Below are 17,916 nucleotides of genomic sequence, written 5' to 3'. Positions count from 1 at the left end.
CTTGCCGCATCATTTCATTCCAAAGCTCGACTTTTTTCTCAAGTCAAAGTCGCAACAGCAGCCACTTGCTTCAGTCGTCTTCGTTCGTGTGCCCACCATGGACGATCTATTCGACGTCTTCGACGATGCTCCGCCCAACAAAAACCTAGATGTCGCCAAAGAGAAGCCGAGCAAGAAGCGTTCTGCGAACGGCCATGTCAAGACCCCCGAACCCGCCGCCGCGACCCAGGATACCACCATTGCCGATGCGAACGACGAGGACCAAGGTGTTCCAGTGCCTGCTGAACCTCAGAGCCCCGCTCCTGCTTCCGAAACCAAGCGCCTGAAGCGCGACGAGCCCGCCCCCGTCGTGACCGACTCCTTCGAAACCGAACAATCCAGAGAAGTCGCTGCCGCCGCCGGTCTCCAGGCATCCAAGGACGAGGCAAACGTCGTCCTCTCGCATCAAGTCCGCCATCAAGTCGCCCTTCCTCCGGACTACGATTACATCCCCATCTCGCAGCACAAGCCTCCGCCGAACGGTCCTGCCAAAACATACCCTTTCACCCTCGATCCCTTCCAACAGGTCTCGATCGCCAGTATTGAGAGAAATGAGAGTGTTCTGGTTTCAGCTCACACCAGTGCCGGAAAAACTGTCGTCGCCGAGTACGCTGTCGCACAATGTCTGCGCGAGAACCAAAGGGTCATCTACACCAGTCCCATCAAGGCCTTGAGTAACCAAAAGTTCAGAGAGTTCCAGGCCGAGTTTGGAGACGTTGGTCTCATGACTGGAGATGTTACCATTAACCCCACAGCTACCTGTCTCGTCATGACCACCGAGATTCTGCGCTCCATGTTGTACAGAGGTTCCGAAATCATGCGAGAAGTCGCCTGGGTCATCTTCGACGAGGTCCACTACTTGCGCGATAAATCTCGTGGTGTCGTCTGGGAAGAGACCATCATCCTCCTGCCCGACAAGGTCCACTATGTCTTCCTGTCCGCTACCATCCCCAACTCGATGCAGTTCGCCGAATGGATCACCAAGACTCACAACCAGCCCTGTCACGTTGTCTACACCGATTTCCGACCCACTCCTCTTCAACACTACCTCTTCCCTGCCGGTGCAGAAGGCATCCACCTTGTCGTTGACGAGAAGGGCACTTTCCGTGAGGAGAACTTCCAGAAGGCCATGGCAACCATCGCCGACAGGGCTGGAGACGATGGTTCTGACCCCATGGCGAAACGCAGAGGCAAGGGCAAGGACAAGAAGGTCAACAAGGGAGGCAGAAAGGAAGGTCCCTCGGACATTTACAAGATTGTCAAGATGATCATGATGAAGAACTACAATCCCGTCATCGTTTTCAGTTTCAGCAAACGCGACTGCGAGAACTACGCTCTTCAAATGAGTCAGCTGGCCTTCAACGACGACAACGAAAAGGCAATGGTCAAGAAGGTCTTCGAGAGCGCTATCGAGATGCTTTCTCCCGAAGACCGCGAGTTGCCTCAAATCCAGCACTTGTTGCCCCTTCTGCGCAGAGGTATCGGTATCCATCATTCTGGTCTTCTCCCCATTCTGAAGGAGACCATCGAGATTCTCTTCCAGGAGGGTTTGATCAAGGTTCTGTTCGCCACTGAGACTTTCTCTATTGGTTTGAACATGCCCGCCAAGACCGTCGTCTTCACTAGTGTACGAAAATTCGATGGTGTTGCTGAGCGCTGGGTCACACCATCCGAGTTCATCCAGATGTCTGGACGTGCTGGAAGAAGAGGTCTCGATGAACGTGGTATCGTTATCATGATGATAGATGAGAAGATGGAACCTGCAGTCGCGAAGGAAGTCGTTCGTGGCGAGCAGGACAAGCTCAACTCGGCCTTCTACCTGGGCTACAACATGATTCTCAACCTCATGCGTGTTGAGGGCATCTCGCCCGAGTTCATGCTCGAGAGATGTTTCTACCAGTTCCAGAACACTGCTAGCGTTGCCGGACTCGAGAAGCAATTGCTCGAATTGGAACAGGAAAGAAACCACATGAACATCGAAGACGAGCCGACCATCAAGGACTACTACGATCTGCGCACACAACTCAACAACTACGCAAAGGATATGCGCGATGTGGTCAACCACCCTCAGCATTGCCTTCAGTTCCTCCAATCTGGTAGACTGGTTAGAATCAAGCACAAGGATCACGACTTTGGCTGGGGCGCTGTTGTTAATTTCGCCAAGTGCCGTCCTCTCAAAGGTCAGCCGGTACAAGACCCTCCTACCGCAAGCTCATATGTGGTGGACGTTTTGCTGCAGGTAGCAAGCGACGTTAACGTACCCGCCAACAAGAACAACGACGAGCTTCCTCCTGGTGTTCGTCCTCCAATGGCTGGGGAAAAGGGCAAGATGGAGGTTGTACCAGTCCTGCTCTCGACTGTTGATGCAATCGGCCATCTCAGAATTTTCTTGCCCACTGACTTGCGGTCAGCCGACCAGAGAAACAATGTCCGCAAGGGGTTGGAAGAGGTCAAGAGAAGATTCCCTGACGGCATTGCCATTCTTGACCCTGTTGAGAACATGGGTATCACAGATGAGGCTTTCAAGAAGCTACTCCGCGTAAGTAATTCCGAAGATATGTGCACTAGCTGGATACTGACAAAGACGTAGAAAATCGAGATCCTCGAGTCAAGACTGCTCTCGAATCCCCTCCACAACTCACCTAGACTTGCAGACCTCCACACTCAGTACGAGCACAAGGTTCAACTTGGCAACAAGATCAAGGATGTCAGAAAGCAGATAAGCGATGCTATGTCAGTGTTGCAAATGGAGGAGCTCAAGCACAGAAGAAGAGTGCTTCGCAGATTGGGCTTCATCAGCGAATCCGATGTCGTGCAGCTGAAGGCCCGTGTGGCTTGCGAGATTAGCACAGGTGACGAGTTGGTGCTCAGTGAGCTTCTTTTCAACCGCTTCTTCAACGAACTCACGCCCGAACAATGTGCGGCTGCTCTCAGTTGTTTCATCTTCGAGGAGAAGAGCAATGAGACACCGACCTTGAAGGAGGAACTTGCCAAGCCTTATCGTGAGATCCAGGCGCAGGCACGCACTATCGCAAAGATCTCGCAGGAGAGCAAGTTGGCTGTCAATGAAGACGAGTATGTTGATGGGTTCAAGTATCAGCTCATGGAGGTCGTTTACAAGTGGTGCAATGGAGCAACCTTTGCCGAGATCTGGTAAGTCTTCTCGTTGGTGGTGTGAATGCTTGCATATGCTAACTAAATGACAGCAAAATGACCGACGTATACGAAGGCAGTCTGATCCGTCTTTTCAGACGTCTTGAAGAGCTTATGCGACAAATGGCACAAGCGTCGAAGGTCATGGGCAGTGAGGAGCTTGAACAGAAGTTCGAGACTGCACTCACCAAGGTGAGACGCGACATTGTTGCAGCACAATCGTTGTATCTGTAAGGAAGTGGCATGATTGCATAGGGAATCCATCTTTAAAAGGCGTTTTGGGCATGACTGGCGGGAAAAGCACAGGGCGACGGGGCGTTTTTCTTGTTGTCGGTTCAACGAGCGAGGCATATGATTCCAGATGAGAAGCACATGGCCAATATGCTCTATACCAAGGAATTGAGGAAGGTCAAGCATGTAGATAGGTAGATCAACGACAACGAAGTTTTAATCATGAGCATGAATGACCGTGATTGGACTTAACGATCAGGAGGATGATGCTGCGAGACACATGATCAAAAGGTCGGTGATGTCCACGATGTCCGAGCGTCGTCGAGTCGGTCGGGTCTTCCAGAATCTTTCAGCATCACCGTGACAAGGAATTTGCTTTCACACCTGGCGCATTTGTGTGGTGCGCTGTAGGCAACACAAACATTCAAACCTCCTGCAACCACAACGCAATGAACTCCGTTATCTCGTCGAACCCGCTGTTCGCCCCTCACCTCCTTGGAACTCCCCGACCATCTCCCTCTCGCTCAGGTACCGTGCAAAGTGCTGCGTCATACCGCCTCCAGTCCCACGACCGACTAACATATTCCACAGAGGGCTTTGGTAGCGATAGAATGTCTGGCCGGAAGCGCAAGGCCAGCGAAGACGACCTGGACGACCGCATGTCGGCCTCCCCTACGGCATCGCCATCAGTCACAGGTCGCCAGCTCTTCCCCGCCTCAAGATCTGTCAAGAGAAGCCGTACCGTCGTCGCTGCTGGCCGTCCGCTCGACTTGCCCCGTCTCCTCGAGACCCTATCTCCTGATGAAATGAGAAACCTCCTACAAAACATCTGCGACCAGAACCCCGCCATCGCTCACGAGGTCGTCACAAAGGCTCCTCGTCCCAGTGTCGAATCTACTCTCTCCGTCCTGCAAAAGTACGAAACCACCTTCAAAGAGTCCTTCCCCTTCGGCAACCGCCCCTCATCCGACTACACATACAACAGAGTCCGCCAGCCTATGCTGCAGCTCATTGAAGCTCTCAAGGACTTTACTCCTCACTTCCTCCCTCCGAACGAACCTCAACCCAATCTCTCCCTTCAATATCTCGACGCCGTCACTCAAATCATCCACCGTCTTCCCACATGGGACACCTTCCAACACAACCATGCAAAGTTCGAAGCATACGATGAACTAGCCCAGGCCTGGGCTCTGGCCATTCGCGAAAGTGCCAAGAAAGGTGGTGGCTTCCAGCTGCAATATGCTGGTTGGGACCAGAAGCTTCTCAAGCACAACGAAGAATCTGGCGGCAGACTGCAAGATGCCGTCAACGAGTTGCGTGCCAATGTCACTTACCTCGGCGGCCCTACTACCGGCGGCGCCGCTACCTCCAACCTCGACGAACGTGCTGCCATAAGACAACAGATCATGTCCGGTACCTACGGTCCCGATGTCTCTGTCGGCGTTGGACGCTGGTAGAGCGGCTGCACGGCCAGTTTAATGAGCTTCAAGATACCCTGTGGGACACAACTGCCCTTCATTTGTTTTTCTCCTTACTTCACTCGTTTCATTTGTTTCCACCCACATAAGCTGCAACCTACCTTACTTGTCACTAGCAGCCATGATGATAGCATTGCGAGGCGTTCTTATTTTGCGAAGTGGGTCCTGGCGCAAGGCAAGGCAAGGTTACCTAGATAGAATTTCCAAGAGGGCTGTGCATAACACGAATGGGCCTATAAATCGCCCTCAAAAATATAACCAATATCACCACCGAACTCCATGACCGAGACTATATTGCCGGAATTGACCTGAGTGGGATTAAATGGGGAGCCTTGAGCTGGCGGTTTCCTCCGTCTCTTGACCTGCACGCAGGCTTCGTCATTGTTTGTCTCAGTGATGCACACTGTGAACTCTGCACTTGCAATATCAGAGGGAGTCAGATAACCAGATCCCGACAAAGAAACTCTCAATGGTCGTGCTCTGTCTTGTAGTACCATCGTGTATTGCGGCGGGCCTCAACACCGGCTACATCCTGGAGAGGGATAAATAGCTATGCACAAGTCATTCATGATTTCATCTCGGCTCTCTGTCTCTCAGTCTTGCCTTGCGTTCCGATTCTCCCTTCCACGTGCGGGCATGATCTGGGCGTCCGCGCCTTCCTCTCTTGTTCAGTTTCACTCTATCACACCCTCACCGAGCACGGCCTTTGGCGTCTTCTTCGTGTCAAGCCGGCGCGTCACCCCAGCTTCCTCACCCTCGAACTTTCTTTCCCACCTCGAGTCGTAGGCGCCCTTAGCTTCCATCGCCGGCATCATGGCCATCATCCCGGATGTTCCATACGTTTCGGTCGATATCGTCGTTGATGGACGCGCACTTCCTGAATACCTGGATGAGGACGACCATGAATCATTGTCTTCCAACAGTACCATCAAATATGTCGAATGTGTCTCTGGTTCGAAGTTCGGCATACGCACTAACATCACTGGTATGGAGCCCTGGGATCTTGAGGGCGGCGACATTGTCTTGGAGGACTACTTCCTTGATGGCAAATGGGTCGATGGCGCTGTCAAATCTTTCCCGTTGAACAGACATCATGCTATATCAGTGCGTCATGCAGCTCGACACCGGGAGGGCGGAACGTGGAAGGAGCGTGACTTCATGTTCGCCGACCTCGTAACCAGTACGTTCATTCCGATTCACAACCTCTATCAAGTATTGACATTCTCCAGCCGAAGATGCGATCAGCAAAACTCTGAAGCCTGACCTCAAGGACCTGGGTACTATCACAGTCAAGCTTTACTATGCCGAATTGCTCGAGAAAAGACAAAAGACACAACACAACCACCAGAGAGTCAAGTTTGGCCACGAAAATCTACATGAAAAACATCTCAAAGGCCAAGCAATGTCATATCAAGCCAAGTATGCACTCATTAATCATTCAATAAGTTTGCATTGCAGCTGACAACTACAGGCTGGGAGAAGCAGTTCCCATCCAAGGCCCTGCGACCGTCAGCGCCCGCCGTCTTGGTGAAGCGTTTGCAGTGTTCACCTTCCGTTACCGTTCGCGCAGTAAGTCTACTCATAGCGATGCACGAATACAATTCTTACCCTCTAACTTTCTCAGGAGACCTACAAACCATGTACCTCATCCCCAGAAGTGCAAGTCCAGTTCCTCTGGAGGATCGTCCAGAAGAGTCCCTCAACAGAGAAGAGCTTCTCGAGCTCCTGCGAAGACAGAAGGTATATCTCACAGCTGTAGAGATGCACGATCCACAACTGACAGCAACAGGCTCGCCAGGATGAGCAAGCGGCGATCAAGAAAGAGCTCAAGCGTGAACGCACTGAGGTCGATGACAGCGATGATGACCTGATGATAATATCCTCTCGCCGACCCGCCAAATCGTTCAAGTCTTCAACCAATGTGGACACAGGCATAGAGACCATTGACCTGACTGATGGTTGATGGGGTTGATTGAACGAGGAATTGGCTGTATTGTGCTTTTACAGCCCCCGACACTGTCGCAGACATTATCGCTGAAGTTCGCTCTGCCAGCATGGAGAGCGCGAGATACCTTCTCACAGCATGATACCCACAATAGCAATACGACTAAATAGCTGATGAATTACGAACAAGACTGCATACCTACTTCAAATGTGTACGTGAGTATAGTTCGGGGCGGCACTTCGCCCAAAGTGCTTGTGCGCGACTTCCTTCAATGCACAAAGACACTCTTGCTCTCACATTGGTCACTTGCTAGTCAAGTTGTTGCACTTGGATGTGCAGTACGCACTGAGTTCGCGGATATCTACATACGCTTACTTCTTCACTTACAGATCTCGTCGAGTTGAAACTCGCTGCGTCGAAACACTTGACTTTCGCATCGCTTTCAACCTTCGCTCTCCATCTGATCAGCATCCGGCTCACTCTCGCTCGGTCTCTGCCACTCTATAAGTTCTCTTCCACAGCCCTCCACCTCGCAACCTTCTTCCTCAACACTATCCACCTAACATTCAACATTCAACATCCAACACCAATCACAGCTACTTCTTCAACTCAAATTTCAACACATCCTTACTCCAAAGCTCGATCATCATGGCTATTCTGGACTCTCTCCCTGGCGTTAAAGTCACTGTGGTCGTCGATGGTGAGGATCTTCACGAGTACCAGGATACCGACATGGAAGATGAGGAGAACACTGTCACCAAGTACGTCGAGGCTGTTACTGGTGCAAACTTCGCGATAAAGTTCAAGGGCTCTCGAGAGCTCGAGTACAAGGGCGAATACCTCAGCCTCGAAGTTTTGGTTGACGGATTGTGCATCGATAGACCATTGATTGGTCGTGAGAGAACACGAAAGGGCAGTTACACCTATCTAAGTGAAGGTCTCACTGTCAGAGCTGGGTATATGAGAAGGCTCAGGTTCAACACACTAGAGACCGGTAGGTGGACTCACATATCTCAACAAAGAGCAAAACCTAACAGTTTCATCTTAGTCACTGAGCACGGCTTTGGATTACCCGCAGATCTCGAGCGTGTCAAAAATATGGGCAAAATCGAAGTTCGTCTGACCCATGAAAACAAGGTTAAGCGTACGGAGGCGGTTTACAACAAGGTCGTGGATAATGAAGGAATCATTTCAGAAAAGGCTATCAAGGGCCAGGCAATGACTCACTCCTTAGGGTATTACCAGCGAAAACATCTAGAAGCCAATACGCTAACACTCTGCAGTTTGGACCCGGTTACCCCTATCGCCTCTGGGATTTGCAAGACCAGAGTCTCGAGTTGCAAGACCACAGTCTCGAGTTGCAAGCCTGTCGAAGGAGTTCAGAACCCTGCAGCTACCTTCGTGTTCTTTTACCGATCGAAAAGTGAGTCAACTTTTTGTGTTGCCGAATTTTGCTTACTGTTCTTAGCTTCATTGAAAGAACTGATGATCATTCCGAGAACTCCTTCGCCCGTGCCCCTGGAAGATCGTCCTGAAGAAGAGCTCAACCCCGAAGAAATGGCAGAGTTGGTCCGTCTACTGAAAGTATGATATTCCGTCGTCGTCTCAAAACAGGATCTTTGTTGACCACAATACAGGCCAAGGTTGCCGTGACTTCTCAGGTCAAAAAAGAAGTCAAGAGAGAGCTGGAAGATGATGATGACAACGACTCCCGTGCACGCAAGAGAGCTCGTCCGTCCGCTAGCGCAATAAACTTCGAAATCAACGACGATGACACCTTCACCGAAGTTGCTGTGATCCACAAGGAGAAGGAGAAGGAAGTCATCGCTTTGGACTGATCTAGAAGCCGAAACTGGGAAGACGGCATTCATCACCACACGATAGTTGACATCGGAAACGAAGCACAACAGAGACGTAGAGAAGTATCATCGATAAATGGAGAGGAAGGAGACGAGACTTAGCACGCTTTCGGCGGGGCCACATGCAAACAGGCTGAGGAAACACAAAGAAACAGGTGCTGAGACAGCAAACATTTTACATATAGCTTGACTTTGCACAGAGCACACAATTCATAAACAAGCGGGTCTTTTCAACCCTTTAAATCAGTGCCAACGAATCGTTCTCGCAAATCATATTCCACATTGTGCCATCATCTCGAGCGATGAGGTCAACCCCCTTTTAAAGACAGGGTGATGACCGCAGCTAATGGTTTTGGGCAAGCAAAATCAACACCGCCACTTTTGAAAGTCAGGGGCTCTTCATGCCCGAAGGCCAAAACTCCAAACGACGTACAAATGGAGATAAGTTTTCAGAAGCTATGCCTGATATGTGAAGCCCATTGTGGGCGAAGCAGGGGCAGGTAAAAATCACATCTGCAGCCCAACATCCAACTTCCAGAACTACAACTCCCAAACTCCAAACCTTTGCAAAGAAGCACAGTACTTTTCCAGTCCCACGACCACATCATTGAGGCCCCCTTCCTAAACAGCACCCATGATACCCAACTCCAACCACTCCAAACACTCCCCAAACACCACAACCCCCACATCATCCCTCCACTCCAAAACGCCCCGCTTGACCCCCTCAAACCTGATTTTCCAAAACTGCAAGTCCAGAAACTCGTCTTCCAGATCCGTGTTTCCGTGTAGAGTGCTGTGGAAAGGGATAGCGGCGGTGTACAAGCCAGCTCTTCGACCACCGGAGGAGAAATGATGGGATATGATATCGGTGGCCAGGGAGTCGGCGGAGAGGAAGGCTTTGCGGAGGGTGCGATGGGCGCGATGTGTGGTGTTGAGGCAGGAGAGGATACGATGTGAAAGGCGTTGGGGAGGTTCATCGTCCTCGTTGTCGTAGGAGAGGGTGATGTATTGAGATACACGGGAGCACATTTCATAGATGGCGTCGAGGATTTGGGCTGTGCATTCTAGAGGCCACATGGCTTTCTTGTTGGCTCGAGTGATGGAGGCGATGGCGTGGAGGAAACCTTGGGCGATACGGAGGAGGCGGTCAGGGCGGTCGTGGGATTCTGCTATTGCTCGACGGAGGGATGCCTTTGCTGAGGAGAGGATTGTTGTGGCGTTGGCTGTTGCGATGTCCGTTACGCTGTTTCCGTTGACATGGGTGTCGATCTGATCGTAGGCAGGAGGGAGTGCTACAATAGGGGTCAGTAACGATATAGTACAAAAGGGGTGCAGTTCGCTTACCCTCACGATCAATAGTCCTTCTCAACTCCTCAACTTCTTCATCGTTGAATTGACAGAACTCACGAAGGTCGCCGAGCAGGATGGCCTCCGAGTGATCACGACTGACCAATTCAGCCTGGTGCTCTCGCTCCATGGTCCGGTTTTGGATGCTGTGCTCCAGGTCCATCGTTCTGATACGAACGTCCAGCTCCTGGATCGAGAGCTCCTTTTGCTGTACGATGAGCTCCTTCAGCCTCACCTCTGCCACCAAACGCTCCTTTTCGTGCCTGAAGTCTGCCACGATATCTTCTTCTCTCTGCTCTCTCTCGGATTTCTTGTTGCGTCGAGCTCTTGCCGCATATCCGGCAGAGCAGACTTGTCTCATGCAGCCCATGGGCACGTTGTCGAAATCATGGTTGTAGGCCCCTTGTTCATGCCCTGCTGTGCCTTGCGGGACGAGATCACCGAGTATCTGCTGTTGGGCGCTGACTGATGGTAGATTGCGGCCAGCCATTGGATGACTTCCACGTGATTGGCGAAAGCTACCGTAGAGGTAAAGACTATGTCAACTGCTTGCTCTTGTTGCCTGAAGTGAGTGTTGGCACTTGGAAAAGGCTGCGTGGTCAATGAGTGTAAAGCTGTGAATGTGAGTTCAAACCACTGCTGGGCATGGTCCAGATAAACCAACTCGGTCCAGACGTGGTACAACACTCTCAAAGTGCCGACCGCGCAACACCCCCAGCGCAAATGGCGACAACACCGACTACGGTGATACAGCATCCCAAAATCCTGAATCAGTTTTCTGTTGAAAAGGCATACGCGACGGCGAAAATATCGGAGCCATCCTAAGCTGTGGATGAAACTAAAGCCAACGAATGTCATGAGGCAAAGTGCTGGCAAAGAGTAGAGAATGTGGTACACGTTTTCACGTGCAAGTTGATTAGAAAGAAACAAGGAAGAATCAGGATTTTGGAAGTAGGATTTTGAAAATAGGATTCTGAAGGGGCTGTTATACAAGGGGAATCTCTTTAGAAAAAGTTGGTCGTGAGAGAGGTCGCGGGCCTCTGCAGCAGGAAATATCGTTCGTACGTACGAGTCTGATCTAATTCATCTCGTGGGTGACCTGGGCATCCACTTCGTCTTGGACGTGCTTGCCGGGGCGGCCTCTGCTTGATTCGGCGGGGCTCTTCATGTCTGAGCTCTCTTCGCCGCTGTCAGGGCTGTCAGGTCTGCTATCGCTAAGAGTTCTGCGGTTGCGTTGCATCTAAAGAGCGATCAGTCAAGGGGTCACTAGGATTGGCGGTGAATTCCAAACTCACCCAGCTGCGGACACTGCCGAGAAGACCCATAGTGTAGCCGGCAGCAAAATCGCTGTTGCTGCCTCTTGAAGGACCTTGGCGAAGGTTATAGCCAAGACGATCAGGGGTCGAGAGACCGCGGGCTGGGCTGTTGGGTCTGCTGGGCTGCCAGAATTGTCTAAGGTCTCTGCCGAGCTCTTGGCCAGTCGCAGTCCAGTTTGTGCGGATCGAGTCGCGCAACTCGGCGACGTGACGCTTGATGTCGAGCTCGTTCTTCTTCAGCCATGAGACATTGAGTTCTTGGCGAGTGGTGCCGCGCTTGAGTTGACGCGCGATGTATTGTTCGTAGTCCCTAACAATTCTACGTGCAAAGGTTAGCAATGTCGTAGCAAACATGGCGGTTCCCGGTCTTACTTTGTGATGATTCCAGTGGTGCTGACGCCCTCAGTGCGCTGGGTAACCAGGAACATGCCCTTTTCCTTGACCGGCTTGTAGATGTCATCACCCTCGTCGGCTCCGTAGGGAATGTCGTCGTGGGCAACGTAGTCGATCTCATGCTTCTCGAGGAACTCGACGTCTACGATCCAGGGGCAGTCTTCTATGACTTCGTCCACCCATTTGCAGTGTCTGACAGTCTCGGCGCGTTCCTTTCCGCTCAGCACCGTCAGACCCTTGCGGCGGTGGGTCTCTTTGTCGCCGGTGACGCCGACGAGAAGATGTACGTTGGGAAAGGCGGACTTGGCTTGTTGGAGTTGGCGCATGTGTCTACGACCTGTTAGTAAGAAAGTCTTAAAGTGGCAGGGAAACAAGCTGCATACCCCATGTGGAACAAGTCAAAGACACCGTCGGCGTAGATGCGCACAGGGCGACCCTCAGGAGGAGGGTTGGTCTTGTAGCCGACGGGGTCAATCAGGCCGGCCTTGGGAGGAGCCTCCATCTTCATGGTTCCAGCCTCGCCGTTGACACCGAGGTCCTGCTCTTCCTCATCATCTTGGTCGTCGTGTTCCGAGCGAGATCGTTTGGCCGGTGGGATCTGGTCCTTGTCTGTTGAAGTCTTCGTCTTCTTAAGGCTTTGAGGGGTTTGTTGGGTGGTGTCCTCTCCGGACGCGTCCAAGGACAAAGGCTGGGGAAGATCGTTGCTAACTTCGGCAGCGGCATTGGAGCCTACGGTGCCAGCCCGCTTGCGTTTAGGTGCCATTATGAATTGAAGCTGTTGTAACAACTGCTTGACCTGCCAAAAAAGTTGGACGAAGAACAGGCGCAATGGAAAGAGCGACCGAGTGAACGATTGGAGGTAGGTGACGAGCTTCCTTGGCTGCTGCTCCCCGTAATCCTCCATCATTCTAACCGATTGGTGCACGGTTCACAATGACGTCCGAGTGTTTACAATCATCAGATACCGCAATAATCAGGGAACCGTGGAAGGTCTCTCGGCCAAGTGAATCCGAATGACGGTGAGACCTTTGGAAATTAGGTAGGTACTTTGTGAAATGTATTCCAACTCCCAAGCTGTCTTTGTGAAGCGTGTTGCGAGCTGTAATTGTAAGGGCTTCAATTCCTGCTCTCATTCGCATACGTGCAGACATTAACGCTTTTGATTGGCTCTTGCATTAACAAATACTCTGTCCAGTCTCTACTTCTGGCTCATTGTGCGCTCAATAACTCGAGTAGCCCCCTGAACTGCCTTGAATGTGGGAAGAAAGCTTATATCGTCATATCCGTGTCCCGAATCGTCTGTCATTGTCCACCATTTCATGCTGAATCACGGACACCACCCATCTTGGGCTCTGCGGGTGTTGATGTCTCTCCGGTGCCCTGCTTGGCCTGCTCTTGTGATCCATTCTTGCCTTCATCTTGTCCCTTGCTGACCTGGCTGGCAAGGTCCTTTTCCTCATCATCACTCTGGTCGAACATGTCTGTGTCGTTCTCTCCAGAGTCGGTCATGATTTCAGTGCCATCTCCAAGAAGGATGACACGGCCGGGCTGGCCGCTGCTCATGCGCGAGTGCTGGTTCATGTGGTCCAAGTCGTAGTCATCCGGGCTGTCGTTGTCAAAGCGGTGGTGCACACCAGGTCCCTTGAACTCGGCTGTACAAATCATTCGTATTAGACAAGGGCTCGTCACCAGGAAGGCGGGTTTTGATAGAGATGCATGGTACGCAAACAGGATGTCAAGCTCCCTTTTGAGTTGGGTATCCGCAGGCATATAGCGCTAATAAACAAGGAAACTCGAGAAACAGGGGGCGCAGAAATATGCTATAGAAATGCATGGGCTGAGAGGGGGAAAGGTGTTACGACTGACCGTACTCTGGGGGTGCGCAAGGTCCGTCTCCGTTGGCGACTCTGTCCGCAATCATTTGGTACCACTCATCCTTCGACTTGCCGTTGAGCAGAGCAACAACCGAGATAGTCATGTTGTCACAGCCAACGCCGCCGGTCTCGCTGCTCGAGGCCAGACAGTTGTCCATCATGTTTTCGCAGATGGCCGAGAGCTCCTGCTTTGCGGCGATTCCGCGACGGACGAACTCGATAACGGCTTGCGACGACTGGCAATCCCAGATACCTATAACAAACGTCAGCTGTGTGGTTTCCTGTAGTGCGTCATACTGAATACTCACCATCACATGCAAGCACAATAAACTCGTCATCGTCGGAAAGGTCGTGAACGGTCACGTCAGGGTAGGCGGTGACGATTTGCTGCTCAGGGGGCAGATCGGCGCTCTTCTTGAATTCGAAGTCGCCAATGGCACGGGACAGGGCGAGGTTGCCGTTGACACGACCGAAGTCGACGAAGCCACCAGCGGCGCAGATTCTTGCCTTCTCACCTATTGCGAGGTCAGTACGACAAACACGATGGCTACAGAGCGAGACGAACCTTCGTTTTGGGGCTTGTGGTCGAAAGAAAGAGGCTTCGCTCTTCCCTTCACGCCGAGCACAGTTCTGGAGTCACCAGCGTTTCCCTAACCAGTTAGCCGAGTACTTCCATTCAATGTCCATGTCAACGTACGACGTAGATCTTGTCATGGGTGACGATGCCGACAGTGGCGGTACATCCGGAGACTTCCTCTTCATATCTGGGGTCTATCGCACAGTCAGCAATTGTTGGAGCTGACAAGCGCTTTGGGCATGGTTTGACGAACCACTGAGGATGGCTCTGTCGATGGCAAGGAAGCCGTCCTTGAGGGCCTGCTCGAAGTCCTTGTTCTTGAAAGCCTCCTGCTTTGCAATGATCTTGTGCAGATTTTCACCAGTGTATAGTGCGACTTTGTCTCCACCGTGGCCGTCATAAACACCGAAAAAGCTGATGCGAACGTCGGATGCGGCGGGCTTCAGGTCGTCGCCCTCAAGGGGTTGCAGGTCGAGGATGGTTGCGTGGGCATCCTCCATGCTGATGCGCCATCCTTGCATGCAGGAGATTCCGTAGAAGATGCGGTCATCTTGTCCACTGCCCGAGTGCTAGAGATGGCAACATGTGTTAGTGACTGGGAACAAACAAGCGCAAAGCAAGGGTGGGCTGAAGGTCGAGAGATGATATTCGAGGCAGGCGGGCAGGCAGGCGATCAAGGGCACGATGAGAATCGTTGAGCGGCACGTACCTTTTCGACGACGGGCTCGGAGAGGGTTTGACCCATGATGGATCGGAGAGGGAAGGGGAAAGATTGGGCGGAGGAGGGCGGTTAGGAGAGTTTGGCGATGATGGACGGAGATGAGTGAGAGAGTCCGAGGATGTGTAGCTGATTGTGCGTGTGGAGTAGCAGTAGGTCCGGTAGTTAAGCGGGGGCCGGAACAGTCCTTTCTGCGATGCGTGATCCCTTATGAATAGGTGAGCAATACCGCGCTTTCTCTGCTTGTTCGAACGGCGAGTCTTGACGCGTCTGCTGAGCGGCAAGGAAGAGTTGTATGAGGTTGTGATGGCAGAGACGAGGGGGGGAAGACGAAAAGCCACTGGGCCAGTTGAGCGTCGTCGCGTGTGCAGGCTTTGCTAGAACGCCCAAGCCGCGCCCAAGATGACGTGCCCCCACTTCACTGTCGTAGAGCAAACAAAGAAGCCCTTCATCGCTCTGTCCGTCATACGATTCGACTCTCTTTCCGTCTTGAGACTGTTTACCTGCCTCGCAGTTTCTCGTACTCACCTCAGCATCGTGTCCACCTCTTTGATGAATTATACAGCTTCGCGCTGCTTTCAATAAGCAAGTGTCAACCCGTTGCTATGAACCCCTCTCTTGGAAAGAGACGCGAAACCTTAAGTCATACTCTAGACACGTCCATCTGTAAATTTGGTACTTGGCTCAGCTGCCAAAGATCTATTCCTCATTCTTGCAGGAATGTGCTCCAACTCAAACATGGTGAGGGATATACCGTGACAGGAATTTGAAACGCTTATACTCTATTGCATTGCCTGTTTCTTGACATATCGAGAGACTGGAAGTAATGTGTAGAGACCATGGTGTAGGTACTCAATGACTCTAAGGGGGTATCCAAACAAGATCCGCAACGCCAAATGCTAACTCCAAGACTGTCAAGCAAAGTAATTACAAAAAAAGCAGAATGTTGCTCATGGAAGTTCGCTCGGCCTTCGCTCTCTGCCCTGTTCGGTCCCGAAATTGAACCTGCCTAACTCATCCGAACTTGGGTAGAAAACCATGGGTGAGCTCTGACGCTTGGGACTGCGTGAGGGAATATCTGGTGTCGGACTCAAGTTCCGCCTCTGGTGGTCTTGGTAGGGGTTCTCGCAATCGTCCTCGTCGTAATCTTCGCTACTCGCGAAAGGGTTTTGGTAGTAAGGATGCGGGTAGTCTTGTGCTACAGAACCAGCCAGAGCTGCGAGTGAGGGCTGACGAGCCACTTGAGAGGGCTCGATGTTGCGGTATCCTTCAGAGCTGCCTCGAGGCGGCCAGAAGCCACTGCTGCGACGTCTTTGAGGATCTTGCTCGATCGGACTGACGGGACTTGCGGCCATTGCAGCAAACGACGCTGGTGAAAATGGAGTCGGTGGGCGATCTTGCATGTCGCCAATATGCCTATCTTCTGAGGTTGTAGTCCTTTGGAGGGACCCGCGTTCGGATCGCTCAGCAGATAGCTCGGCGGGATCAAGATGTATCTCGGGTCTATAACCGTAGCCGAGATGCATGTCATCGTCGTCGTTAGTCCAGGTTCTGGTTGCGTAACCACCATGAGCAGCCATTGGAGTTTGAAGCAATGGCGGCGCTTCTGAGGTGCCATATTTCTCTGCCTGTGCATCATTGCGCCAAGAGTAAACTTCGGTGTCTGAAGGACTTGAAGGTCGACGCTTGAAGAAGCTTCCCGTGTTCTTACGGCGTCGATGCAAGAACCAGATGAGGAATACACCCAGAGCTAACGCGATTGATCCCAAGACCACTCCGAGGATGATACCAAGTCTCCGGTCCCACGGGTCGCGCATTTGCGGGTTATGGCTTGACGAGGTGGACGTCGTGCTGGGAGCTATGCTTGACGCTGTGGAGGTCAATATTGGTCTCGCATTCTCGGTAGTAGAAGCAATGGCCGACGAAGGGCTCATTGAGGCTGAAGTCGAGAGTGTGGATCCAGCAGAAACAGTGTAAGTCTGTGAACCAATCGTCACAGTTGTCGGCCACGTCAAGGTGGCCAAGTCGGTGACTGTAGTCGATGGATAGATGTTCTTGATCAAGGAATCGGCTTGTGACAAGAGCGATTGGATTCCATTCTGGACTTGACTGGTCTCTGCTGTCACCACCGCTTCAAGAGCGTTTAATACACCGGCAGGTTGGTCTTCCGCGACCGCCAAACTCGTGAAAAGAGCAACGGCCAGACCGCTTGCGACCCTCATTTCTGACAGACGGAAGCGAGAGGGAAGTGTTTGAAGTGTTACAGGTAGGTGGTTTTGGTAAGAGATGGAAGTCCAAAACACAGGGATAGGATTGATCTTGGTTTAGGAGGAAGGAAAAGAATGAATAAAGACGAAAGGAAAGATAGTCATTGTTAAGGATAAATCATCAAAAGCAAGAACTCGAAGATGACCATTCAGAGTCCCGAAAGTATTTCCCACATGCTTTAAACCTACATCAAGAGCACGTCAATTATTCCGTGGATGGCAGGGTACTTTGTCCAGTGGAAGTGCCAGACCGTCTTGTAAGCGACGATCCAAATAGACGAGTGCAGCAAGCTCGAGGATTTGTCCTGCCGTCACGTCTCTAGCCTCAATCCCAGCCACAGAAGCGGGGTAGACGAGGCGCTCAGTGGCTTGCTGGGGCCGAGACTCTCGACGACCGCGCGCAGAGATAGGAAGCTCGATAGCTCAGCCACAGTGAGGCGCTAAGATGATCATCATGATGAACCCTGAAAGAAGAGCTCGCAGCGGCTGGCTTCCTCAAAAAGCAGGTTCTGGGAGCTCATGGAGTCACTGATCACCATAATTGATGCCATTGTGCATTAATAGTGTCTACCACGGTGTCACTGTCCCGTGGTTTGGCTTCGATAACGCCGGCTTTGCTGTTCTTCAAACGACCGCTCGCTTAGGAATACATGAAGCTGTTGTGACGTGCTGGGTTCAGGCATGATTCGTCGTCGGTGTACTGTACCGGTCCAACCTTC

General features: G+C 51.9%; 8 protein-coding genes across 8 annotated transcripts; 4 read left to right on the top strand and 4 right to left on the bottom strand.

Annotated features, from left to right (window-relative positions):
* Nucleotides 1-97: 97 nt before the first annotated feature.
* M438DRAFT_266821 (antiviral helicase) lies at nt 98-3,426 on the top strand (the record flags this gene model as incomplete). The annotated part of the gene is made up of 3 exons (XM_029900139.1): nt 98-2,578; nt 2,630-3,192; nt 3,246-3,426. The coding sequence occupies 3 exons, from the start codon at nt 98-100 to the stop codon at nt 3,424-3,426; spliced, it is 3,225 nt and encodes a 1,074-aa protein (XP_029763924.1).
* Nucleotides 3,427-3,872: 446 nt separating this feature from the next.
* On the top strand, nt 3,873-4,880 carry M438DRAFT_266251 (Cut8-domain-containing protein; the record flags this gene model as incomplete). Its single annotated transcript, XM_029900090.1, has 2 exons — nt 3,873-3,963; nt 4,015-4,880. The coding sequence occupies 2 exons, from the start codon at nt 3,873-3,875 to the stop codon at nt 4,878-4,880; spliced, it is 957 nt and encodes a 318-aa protein (XP_029763923.1).
* A 430-nt stretch (nt 4,881-5,310) lies between these two features.
* Nucleotides 5,311-7,046, top strand: M438DRAFT_394799 (uncharacterized protein). Its single transcript, XM_029909175.1, has 5 exons — nt 5,311-6,081; nt 6,131-6,320; nt 6,373-6,470; nt 6,526-6,641; nt 6,691-7,046. Exons 1-5 carry the CDS (start codon nt 5,715-5,717, stop codon nt 6,862-6,864), a joined length of 945 nt encoding a protein of 314 aa, XP_029763922.1. The 5' UTR covers nt 5,311-5,714; the 3' UTR covers nt 6,865-7,046.
* A 381-nt stretch (nt 7,047-7,427) lies between these two features.
* M438DRAFT_342867 (uncharacterized protein) lies at nt 7,428-8,929 on the top strand. Its single transcript, XM_029904859.1, has 5 exons — nt 7,428-7,840; nt 7,895-8,081; nt 8,130-8,269; nt 8,315-8,430; nt 8,484-8,929. Exons 1-5 carry the CDS (start codon nt 7,495-7,497, stop codon nt 8,682-8,684), a joined length of 990 nt encoding a protein of 329 aa, XP_029763921.1. The 5' UTR covers nt 7,428-7,494; the 3' UTR covers nt 8,685-8,929.
* A 397-nt stretch (nt 8,930-9,326) lies between these two features.
* Nucleotides 9,327-10,413, bottom strand: M438DRAFT_266669 (uncharacterized protein; the record flags this gene model as incomplete). Its single annotated transcript, XM_029900128.1, has 2 exons — nt 9,327-9,997; nt 10,050-10,413. 2 exons carry the CDS (start codon nt 10,411-10,413, stop codon nt 9,327-9,329), a joined length of 1,035 nt encoding a protein of 344 aa, XP_029763920.1.
* A 522-nt stretch (nt 10,414-10,935) lies between these two features.
* On the bottom strand, nt 10,936-12,448 carry M438DRAFT_290563 (uncharacterized protein). Its single transcript, XM_029901716.1, has 4 exons — nt 12,145-12,448; nt 11,741-12,091; nt 11,348-11,687; nt 10,936-11,292 (listed from the first exon to the last, which is right to left on the bottom strand). Exons 1-4 carry the CDS (start codon nt 12,267-12,269, stop codon nt 11,131-11,133), a joined length of 978 nt encoding a protein of 325 aa, XP_029763919.1. The 5' UTR covers nt 12,270-12,448; the 3' UTR covers nt 10,936-11,130.
* A 547-nt stretch (nt 12,449-12,995) lies between these two features.
* M438DRAFT_131008 (protein phosphatase) lies at nt 12,996-15,144 on the bottom strand. The gene is made up of 7 exons (XM_029898826.1): nt 14,922-15,144; nt 14,466-14,781; nt 14,333-14,406; nt 14,201-14,285; nt 13,944-14,150; nt 13,628-13,888; nt 12,996-13,413 (listed from the first exon to the last, which is right to left on the bottom strand). The coding sequence occupies exons 1-7, from the start codon at nt 14,955-14,957 to the stop codon at nt 13,079-13,081; spliced, it is 1,314 nt and encodes a 437-aa protein (XP_029763918.1). The 5' UTR covers nt 14,958-15,144; the 3' UTR covers nt 12,996-13,078.
* A 736-nt stretch (nt 15,145-15,880) lies between these two features.
* Nucleotides 15,881-17,152, bottom strand: M438DRAFT_372083 (uncharacterized protein; the record flags this gene model as incomplete). Its single annotated transcript, XM_029908327.1, has 1 exon — nt 15,881-17,152. The coding sequence occupies one exon, from the start codon at nt 17,150-17,152 to the stop codon at nt 15,881-15,883; it is 1,272 nt and encodes a 423-aa protein (XP_029763917.1).
* Between the last annotated feature and the right edge of the window lie 764 nt (nt 17,153-17,916).

The sequence above is a fragment of the Aureobasidium pullulans genome (assembly GCF_000721785.1).
Source record: "Aureobasidium pullulans EXF-150 unplaced genomic scaffold scaffold_3, whole genome shotgun sequence".
In the NCBI taxonomy this organism is placed as follows: Eukaryota; Fungi; Ascomycota; class Dothideomycetes; order Dothideales; family Saccotheciaceae; genus Aureobasidium; species Aureobasidium pullulans.
This window is presented reverse-complemented; position numbering and strand designations above follow the sequence as displayed.